Source organism: Malaclemys terrapin, chromosome 12 (genome assembly GCF_027887155.1).
Source record: "Malaclemys terrapin pileata isolate rMalTer1 chromosome 12, rMalTer1.hap1, whole genome shotgun sequence".
NCBI classification, from domain to species: Eukaryota; Metazoa; Chordata; order Testudines; family Emydidae; genus Malaclemys; species Malaclemys terrapin.
Window position 1 is genome coordinate 49,964,871 of NC_071516.1, and position 9,601 is coordinate 49,974,471.

Sequence of the window (9,601 nt, forward strand, 5' to 3'; positions counted from 1 at the left end):
TTATGTACACTGGCCCTTTGCTCTGCAACAATTACAGCCCCTTATCCCACCACCTAGAGACTTAAGAACTGCATAGGGGAAACTGAGGCACCCACAAAGTATTCAGAGGAAACATTAAGAACAGTCCTGCTTCGTCACAGGGGCAGACTCTGTGGGGCTAGTGGTTGGGGGGGAGCCAGGACTCCTGGGATCTCGGGGGGGCTAGTGGTTAGAGTGGGGGGGCTGGGAGCCAGGACTCCTGCATTCTGTGGGGGGGGATTAGTGGTGGTGGTGGGGGGATGGGAGCCTGGACTCCTGCGTTCTGTGTGGGGGGGGTTAGTGGTTGGGGGGGATGGAAGCCAGGACTCCTGGGTTTTCTGGGCGGGGGGCTAGTGGTTGGGGGCGTGACAAAGTGGGGGGATTGTCTTGTTTTTTCCTTGTTTTTCCAATGTGTTGCATGCAGAGGGGGTGGGACTCAGTTTCCCTGGATGTTACTGGTTTAACGAGGTGAAGGGAGAGGGAGTTTGTTGTTACAGAGGACCAGTGAGAGAACTTGGGACCCCATCTGATGGCCTGGGGGTGGACACCCCAGCGACTGGTGACCTGACGATCCGGAGACCCAGCTCAGGAGTCACAGCCGGGTCTGGCCAGTGGGAGGACAAAGGGCTGCGGAGAGAGGACCCTGGTGACCTGACCAGCCGGGTCCAGCCAGAGGGGGCCAGAGGACAGAAGAGGGGAGAGGAGGTCCAGGAGACCCTGTTTCCCTGGAGAGAAGACAATGGACAGAGGCCGGGCTTGGGGCCGGGGGTATCAGATGCCCAGCTGGGAAGCAGGGGGGCTCTGGGCTGGAGAGGGGGAGCAGGCAGAGCCCCCCTGGATGCAGGGAGACTGGGATGTGCTGGGCTGGGGAGGCCAGGCCTGAGGCCCTGAGAGTTTCCTGTGCTGGGTTCAACACTCAATAAATCCTCCTGTTTTACGCTGGCTGAGAGTCGCTCCGGTCTAGAGAACAGGGCAGGGGTGGGGGGGGGGGCATCGTCCCCTTCGGGGGTGGAGGCTCCGGGGGTCCAGAGCGAGTGGACTCCCTGGGGGGGCCCACGGCGGAGACAGACGTGCTAAGGCTCAGAGAGGTGCGGCTCCAGGAGGTGGAGGGGCCTGACCCCGGGAGAGAGTGGACCCCGAGAAGGGCTGTTGCCCTGGAAGGGGCACCTCCCGCAGACCGCACGGGGCCAAGAGTGGGCACGATCTGTGAGTCCGTGACACGGGGGCTGGGAGCCAGGACTCCTGGGTTCTGGGGGGGGGGGGGGGGGCTGGGAGCCAGGACTCCTGGGTTCTCGGGGGGGGGGGGGGGGGGGCGGCTGGGAGCCAGGACTCTTAGCTTCCATGCAGGGCGGGGGAGGGGAAATCAAACAAGCCCCGCCTCCCCCTGCCTGTTTTCCCCTCAGGCTCCATCCTTTAGGCTGCTAGGGCAGCTCTCCCTCTCATTGGTCTCAGTCCCTGCCAGTCACTCTCAGCCCGCCCCCCGACCCGATCCCAGTTTATGTTTGGCCCCTTAGGGCCATGTGGGAGGAACGCGGGGGCTGATTGGCTTAAACTTTGTGCGCTGAGGCGGACACGGGGCTCTGATTGGTTGATTCCACTCCCCGCCGGAGGCGGGGTTAAGGGGGGGGGGAGCCGTGTTAGTCGGTATCTGGCCCCCCAGAAGACGAACAGGTGTATTGGGGCCGAAGCTTTCGTGGGTGCAGCCGAAGAAGCGGGTTTTACCCACGAACGCTTCTGCCCAACTCCATGTGTTCCTCGTTACGGGGCCACCGGCCTCCGGGCTGTTTTTGAGGCGGGGTTAAGCTTATTAGGTGCCACGCCCCGATTGGTCGGGTCCGCGCTAAGGAGGCGGAAGAGAGGCTCTGATTGGCTCGAGCAGCCGTCAGGAGGCGGGACCCGGGGCGCCGATTGGCTGAGGCGGGCACCGAGGCGGAAGTGGCGAGAGCGCCCAGCGCCGCGTGTCCCACTGTGCGGGGAGGCCGGGATGGAGGCGGCGGCGTGGCCCGGGCTGCGGGTGAGGGATCCGGGTGTGGGGCTGGGGAACGGGGTCTGTGGGGCACACGATGGGGGTTGGGGAAGGGGATCTGGGTGGGGCTGGGATCCGGGTGTGGGGTACGGGGGGGGGGTCGCTGAGAGAGGGGGTCTGGGTGTGGGGTATATGGGGGAGCTCTGGAGGGGGCTGGGGGAGGGAGTCCGGGGGGCACACGGGGCAGGGCTGGGAAGGGGATCTGGGTGTGGGGCACATGGGGAGGCTGGGGGTGCACTGGTGGGAGGGGGAGTGGCAGGGGTGGCTCGGTTTAAAGTCTCCCCACCCTGCAGGAACAGCTGGTGTCCGACCTGTCCCCCGCGCTGGCCCTGCTGGGATCACTCCAGGAGCAGGTGAGAGAGACCCCGACCCCCCAGATCCTGGATCGTTGCCGCCCCCCAGGGGAAAGGCCCCTACTCACCCCCTTTCTGCCCCCCCCCAGGTTGTCGGGGTCACGGCCCATGTCCAGGGGCTGCTGCAGAGGGTCCGGGCTGGCGCCTTCCCCACGGAGAAGGTGAGAGCGCGACGACCTGCTGCGTCCTCTTCTCCCACCCCCCCCCATGGTGATCCGCCCCCGACTCTGACGCCAGACCCCCCCCAGGTGTTCCCCCATCCTGCCCCCACCCCTACTCTCCCCTACCCTGGGTGTGCCCCCCCCCATATTGCCCCTGTCGCCCTGTCCTTCTCCCAGGTGTCCCCCCCATCCTGCCCTGTCCCTCTCCCGGGTGCCTCCCCAATCCTGCCCCTGTCCCCCCGTCCCCACCCCCCCAATCCTGCCCCTGTGCCCCCATCCCTCTCCCGGGTGTCCCCATCTCCCCCCCCCCCCCCTGTGATGCCTCTCCCTCTTCTGCAGGGGCTGAGTTTCCTGGAGCTGAAGGCCCAGCTGCTGCTGTTCTATCTCCAGGACCTGGCCCAGCTGGTGCTGGAGAAGACCTCAGGCCGGTCCCTGGCCGCCCAGCCGGCTGTCCTGCGCCTGGCCGAGCTGCGCACGGTGGGTGGGTGATGGAGCTTATGGGGGCCCAGGGGGAGAGGTCTTGGGGGGGCGGGGGGACTGCTGGAGGGCAGGTTCTGGCTCTGGAGGGTATCTCCAGGAGGGGAGTGGGGTCCAGTGGTTAGAGCGGGGGGAGGGGCTGTGAGCCAGGACTCCAGGGTTCTATCCCTGGCTCTGGGAGGGGAGGGGGACTAGTGGTTAGAGCAGAGGGGGGTACTGGGAGCCTGAACTCCTGGGTGCGGTGGGTGGTTCTTAGGGGGCAGGGTCTCCCCACGTCTGACCCCCCCACCACATTCTTCCTCCCCGCAGGTGTTGGAGAAGATGCGCCCCATTGAGCAGAAACTCCGGTACCAGGTTGACAAGCTGGTGAAGGTGGCTGTGACGGGCGCCGTGGGTGAGTTGGGGGCACCGAGGGGGGTGGGGGTGGGGTGACTGGGCCCTCTGCTGACCACCCCCCCCCCCGGGGCGCTCTCTTTGCAGGAGACGACAATCCGCTGAGATTCAAACCAGACCCCGGGAACATGATGAGCAAGGTGAGGGGGAGGGGCAGGCAGGACTCCTGGGTTCTGTCCCTGGCTCTAGGAGGGGAGTGGGGGCTGGTAGTTAGAGCGGGGCGGGGGAGGGCCCGGGAGCCAGGACTCCTGGGCTCTGTCTTGACTCTGGAAGGAGGAATGGGGTTCCCCACATTCCCCTGGGATTGGCCTGCCGTGGGGGGGAGGGCAGGACCAGCCCTTGATTGACAGGCTGTTTTCTCTTGGGCAGCTGAGTGACGAGGAGGAGGAGGACGGCACTGAAGGCAAAGCTGCTGGGAAGAAGCCCCTGGCCAAAGGAGGGGTCCGGAAATACGTCCCACCCCGGCTGGTCCCGGTGCATTATGGTACGTGCTGGGAGCCTGGCCACCTGGGCTCTAGCCAGAAAGAGAGCGGGGTTGTATAAGCAGCCTCTGCACCCAGCCCCGCGCCCCAGCCAGAGGTGGCTGCATCTCAGCACCGGGTGAGGGGTCCCCCTATACTCCGCCTCCGTGCCCCACCCCAGAGGTGGCCGCATCTCAGCGCTGGGTGAGGGGTCCCCCTATACTCCGCCTCCGTGCCCCACCCCAGAGGTGGCCGCATCTCAGTGCTGGGTGAGGGGTCCTCCTATACTCCACCTCCGCGCCCCACCCCAGAGGTGGCTGCATCTCAGCGCTGGGTGAGGGGTCCCCCTATACTGAGCCCCTGTGCCCCACCCCAGAGGTGGCCGCATCTCAGCACTGGGTGAGGGGTCCCCCTATACTCCGCCTCCGCGCCCCACCCCAGAGGTGGCCGCATCTCAGCGCTGGGTGAGGGGTCCCCCTATACTGAGCCCCTGTGCCCCACCCCAGAGGTGGCCGCATCTCAGCACTGGGTGAGGGGTCCCCCTATACTCCGCCTCCGCGCCCCACCCCAGAGGTGGCCGCATCTCAGCGCTGGGTGAGGGGTCCCCCTATACTGAGCCCCTGTGCCCCACCCCAGAGGTGGCTGCATCTCAGCGCCGGGTGAGGGGTCCCCCTATACTCCGCCTCCGCGCCCCACCCCAGAGGTGGCCGCATCTCAGCGCTGGGTGAGGGGTCCCCCTATACTGAGCCCCTGTGCCCCACCCCAGAGGTGGCCGCATCTCAGCGCCGGGTGAGGGGTCCCCCTATACTCAGCCTACGCGCCCCACCCCAGAGGTGGCCGCATCTCAGCACTGGGTGAGGGGTCCCCCTGTACGCAGCCCCCGCGTCCCACCCCAGAGGTGGCCGCATCTCCATCCGTCCCCCCTTCTGCCCCTCCTCAGATGAGACGGTGGCCGAGCGGGAGAAGAAGGTCCTGGAGCAGGCGAAGAAGCGAGCGCTGAGCAGCTCCGTCATCCGGGAGCTGAAAGAACAGTTCTCGGAGGCACCGGAGGAAATCCGCGAAGGGCGCTACCTGCACGCGACCAGGCAGAGCCAGGAGGATGAGCACAGGTGAGTGGGGGCTAGTGGTTAGAGCACGGGGGGGCTGGGAGCCAGGACTCCTGGGTTCTGTCCTGGCTCGGGGAGGGGAGTGGGGGGCTGGGAGCCAGGACTCCTGGGTTCTCTCCTGGCTTGGGGGGCAGAGGGGAGTGGGACCGACGGTTCGAGCGGGACCCAGGCTCCCCGTTCCGGTCGTTGCAGGAGGCGCTACGAGGAGGCCATGCTGGTGAGGCTGAACGTGAGCCGGCAGGACAAGGCCCGGCGGCGCCGGGCGGCCGCGCTGGGGGCCCAGCTCCACTCCCTGACCCACTTCGGTGATATCAGCGCCCTGACCGGGGCAGCGCCCCCCACTGGAGAGGTGAGGCAGCGTGGAACGTGGGGGGAGGGGAGGAAGCTGGGGCTGAATCTCCCTCAGCTAATTGTCTCCATTCCCCTGCCAGGCTCTGAGCCCCCAGCGGAAGAGGAGGAGGAAGATGAGTGCGAAGAGGGGAAGGAAGAAGGGTGAGTGGAAGGGCAGCCCCTCCAAAGCCAGTGGCGGGGGGTTCCACAGGTGAACAGCAGCCCGCAGAGCTGTTAGAACCAGCTGGGAGTCCGGTCACCAGGGGCCTGGCCCTGGAAGGCGAGTGGGCTGTAATGGGTTAGAGCTGGGGGGGGGGGGCAGGAAGCCAGGACGCTGGGGTTCTCTCCTGGCTCTAGGAGGAGAGTAGGGGCTGGGATCTGTCACTCGTCTGCTTGCTCTCCTTCCGCACTCCCTTATTCGCTTTCTTTTGTAGGTTTCCGGAGGCAATAGTGGAGCGATGCTTCCCCCCCCCGCTCCCCCTCCCATGGAGCGATGACCCCACCCCCACATCACCCCCCAGCAACTCTCACATGTGGACAGAATGTTTAGACAATAAAAATCAAGCCCCTGAACATGTCTCTTGGTCCAAGTGTCCACTAGGGGGCGCTGCACCCTGGGGCCCATCGCCTGGCCGGTCACTGGGGGGGCTGTGCCCTGTCACCCAGTCTGTCCCTACGGGGCGCTGGGGCCCGTCCCCGGGCTGGTCACTAGGGGGTGCTGTGCCCTGGGGCCCCTCCCTCGGCCACGGGTCCCCCCAAGGGAGCTGACGGCCGCTGGGTCCCCGTCCTATCCCATTGCTCGGCCAGGGGGCAACCGGAGCCCAGCATAACCCTTAACACCCCCCCTAGCCCCCAGCTCTTTGCCATGTCTGAACTTCCCTCCCCCCCTTGGTCTGGCTGCCTCATCCTAGCGTAACTGGGTTGAATTGGGGGGGGGGGGGGCAGCTGTCCATGCTCTCCCCCAGGGGATCAAACGGGGGCGGGTCCCACAGCTGCAGCTTTCCTCTGTATCCGCCCTCGGGCCTGGGGCCAAGCCGGGCGCGTGCTGGCGTGTGACTGGGGGTCACGCTGCAGTGAGCCACCGAGGCCAACGGAGCAGGGAGCCGCTCGGCCGTGGGCCGGCCCCATGGCGCTCTGGTGTTAGAGCCCTGTTCTGTGAGCGTGGGATCCTTAGATGGGCTGCAGCTGGGGGGAGGGGGCCGGTCCGTGCCCAATCACTCCCGGCGCTAGGGGGCGCTGTGCTGCAGAGGGGGGCCGGTCCATGCCCACTCTGCCCCCAGTGCTAGGGGGCACTGTGCCCAATCCCCACCCCAGCAGTAGGGGGCACTGTGCTGCGGAGGGGGGGGCTGGTCCATGCCCAATCTCCCCCGGCACTAGGGGGCCAGTCCATGCCCAATCCCCCCCCCCGGCGCTAGGGGGCCCCGTTTCACCCTCCGGCCCCCCCGCCAGTTCCATGACTTTGGAGGGGCCCCGTGTGGCCAGCATCTCTGGCTCGGAAGTGTTGTCGTCATGGGGGGGCAGCTGCGAGTCCCCGGCCAGCACCCCCGCCCGGAGTAGCTCCTGGTAGTGCCGGGGGCGATGCCGCTGGAGGTAGACGCTCATCTTGCCCGGCACACGGGTGGCACCGTCCCGCCCTAGGAGGGGAGAGAAGCCCTGGTCAGTGGGGGCGTCCCTATCCCCCAGCCCCTGCTCTGGTGCCCCCAGCGCTGCTCACCCAGTGCCCGCCAGAGCTGCAGCACCTCCTCCAGCGCCGCCGGCACGTCCTCCTGGGCCCCCACCAGGGCTTCCACCTCGGCCACGGCGTAGCCGAAATCCGCCTGGTCCAGGTCCACCCGCAGGCCCCCCAGCCGGTAGCTGCGGCGCCGGGTCACGAAGCTGGCAAACTCCTGCAGGCCCAGCCCAGTCACGGCCCCAGGCACCTGGTCCCAGCCAGGCACGGGGGCCACGCCTAGCACCCCGCATAGCCGGCCCATGATGGCGCGGGGGCTCGTCAACTCCTGGTAGGTGGTGGCCATGGCGGGAGGCTCCGGGGACACGGCATCTGGGACATGGCTGGAGTCTCTGGCGCCCCCTGCTGGCGGCTCCGGGGACGCGGCACCCAGGCCATGGCTGGACCCTTCGGCTCCTCCGCGTGGCACCGGGGGGCACTTGAGCTCCCAGCCGGCCCCCTGGCGGAGCCGCAGCCAGTGGTCAGCCCGCGTGAGGCGCAGGTCGGGGGTGTCGTAGTAAAGGTCACGGAAGGACGAGCTCCCGGCCGGGGCTGCCCCCAGTGCCGCCAGCCTGGCCTCCGTGTCCGGCCCGGCCTCAAACTTCGACTCCACCTCGATGCTGCCCGATGGCATTGCGGCCCCTCTGGGGACAGGAGAGGGGGAGTGAGCCACGGAGCGACCCCCTGGTCCCGGCCCCCCGCTCCTTCCCTGCTTTTTCCCCAGAGCACCCCAGCCCAGCTCCCTGCCCCACATTACACCCCCCACCCAGCCCAGCTCCCTGCCCCACAGCACCTCCCATCCAGTCCCACTCCCTGCCCCACAGCACCCCAGCCCAGCTCCCTGCCCCACAGCACCTCCCATCCAGTCCCACTCCCTGCCCCACAGCACCCCAGCCCAGCTCCCTGCCCCACAGCACCCCAGCCCAGCTCCCTGCCCCACGGCACCTCCCATCCAGCCCAGCTCCCTGCCCCACGGCACCTCCCATCCAGCTCCACTCCCTGCCCCACAGCACCCTAGGCCAGCTCCCTGCCCCACGATACCTGCCATCCAGTCCCACTCCCTGCCCCACAGCACCCCAGCCCAGCTCCCTGCCCCACGATACCCGCCACGGTACCCCAGCCCAGCTCCCCGCCCCACAGCACCTCCCATCCAGTCCCACTCCCTGCCCCACAGCACCCCAGCCCAGCTCCTTGACCCACAGCACCCAGCCCCACTCCCTGCCCCACGATACTCCCACCCAGCCCCACGGTGCCCCAGCCCAGCTCCTTGCCCCACAGCACCTCCCATCCAGTCCTGCCCCACGGCACTCCAGCCCAGCTCCTTGCCCCACGGCACCTCCCATCCAGTCCCGCTCCCTGCCCCATGGCACCCCCCACCCAGCCCCCTGCCCCACGGCAGCCCAGCCCAGTTCCCTGCCCCATGGCACCCCGCATCCAGCCCCGTTCCCTGCCCCATGGCACCCCGCATCCAGCCCCGTTCCCTGCCCCAGGGTGCCCCACTCCCGACACCACGTGCACCTCGCTCACCCCCGCCCCACTCCCTGCCCGAGGGGGTCCCGGGGCCAGCACTGACCTGACCTGGCCCGTCCCAGCTGTCGCGCGGCCAGCGGCGTGGGGGCGGGGCTGGAGTTTTCTCTTTGGAGAATTAATTTGCTTCGTCGCAAAGTGGTGGGGAGCGGGGCATGCTGGGAGCTGTAGTTCCAGTGGAGCAGGGCATTCTGGGAGTAGCAGTTCCAGGGGAGCAGGGCATTCTGGGAGCTGTAGTGCCAGAGGGAGCAGGGCATTCTGGGAGCTGTAGTGCCAGAGGGAGCAGGGCATTTTGGGAGCTGTAGTGTCAGAGGGAGCAGGGCATTTTGGGAGCTGTAGTGTCAGAGGGAGCAGGGCATTCTGGGAGCTGTAGTGTCAGAGGGAGCAGGGCATTCTGGGAGCTGTAGTTCCAGGAGACCAGGGCATTCTGGGAGCTGTAGTTCCAGACGACTAAGGGATTGGGAAAACCGGTGTCTTTGGCCTCTATCTCTGTCTCACTCCCCCGCCCCGCCAACAGCGTCTGTCTCGCTTCTTTGCTCCCAGTTGCTATGGTGACCGGAAAGCTGAAATTAAGAGCAGCAGGATGGGGGGTCCTTAATGTGGAGATGGGGTTAACCCCTTGTGGACCAGGAGGCAGGGACTACTGAGTTCTCTCCCTGGCTCTGGGATGGGAGTGGGGGCTAGTGGTTAGAGCAGGAGGGGGCTGGGGGCCAGGACTCCTGGGTTCTCTCCCTGGCTCTGGGAGGGGAGTGGGGGCTAGTGGTTAGAGCCAGGGGGCTGGGAGCCAGGACTCCTGGGTTCTCTCCCTGGCTCTGGGCTGGGAGTGGGGTCTAGTGGTTAGAGCCGGGGGGCTGGGAGCCAGGACTCCTGGGTTCTCTCCCTGGCTCTGGGAGGGGAGTGGGGTCTAGTGGTTAGAGCCGGGGGGCTGGGAGCCAGGACTCCTGGGTTCTCTCCCTGGCTCTGGGAGGGGAGTGGGGTCTAGTGGTTAGAGCCGGGGGGCTGGGAGCCAGGACTCCTGGGTTCTCTCCCTGGCTCTGGGAG

General features: G+C 67.3%; 2 protein-coding genes across 2 annotated transcripts; one reads left to right on the forward strand and one right to left on the reverse strand.

Annotated features, from left to right (window-relative positions):
- Positions 1-1,332: 1,332 nt before the first annotated feature.
- Positions 1,333-5,859, forward strand: NGDN (neuroguidin). Its single transcript, XM_054046185.1, has 11 exons — positions 1,333-2,032; positions 2,338-2,397; positions 2,487-2,558; positions 2,898-3,035; positions 3,345-3,429; positions 3,516-3,568; positions 3,798-3,912; positions 4,830-4,998; positions 5,188-5,344; positions 5,427-5,487; positions 5,760-5,859. Exons 1-11 carry the CDS (start codon positions 1,517-1,519, stop codon positions 5,774-5,776), a joined length of 1,443 nt encoding a protein of 480 aa, XP_053902160.1. The 5' UTR covers positions 1,333-1,516; the 3' UTR covers positions 5,777-5,859.
- On the reverse strand, positions 5,858-8,739 carry THTPA (thiamine triphosphatase). The gene is given in 5 exon segments (XM_054046186.1): positions 5,858-6,688; positions 6,691-6,730; positions 6,733-6,959; positions 7,040-7,677; positions 8,607-8,739. Coding segments are annotated over 4 exon segments (1,032 nt in total). The 5' UTR covers positions 7,668-7,677; positions 8,607-8,739; the 3' UTR covers positions 5,858-6,551.
- Between the last annotated feature and the right edge of the window lie 862 nt (positions 8,740-9,601).

Excerpts from the sequence above, each read along its gene's own strand:
- NGDN (XM_054046185.1), top strand. The coding sequence starts at position 1,517 with ATGTTTGGCCCCTTAGGGCCATGTGGGAGGAACGCGGGGGCTGATTGG. Across the intron at positions 2,559-2,897 it reads GCGCCTTCCCCACGGAGAAG|GGGCTGAGTTTCCTGGAGCT; the intron begins GTGAGAGCGCGA and ends CCTCTTCTGCAG. Across the intron at positions 3,036-3,344 it reads GCCTGGCCGAGCTGCGCACG|GTGTTGGAGAAGATGCGCCC; the intron begins GTGGGTGGGTGA and ends TCCTCCCCGCAG.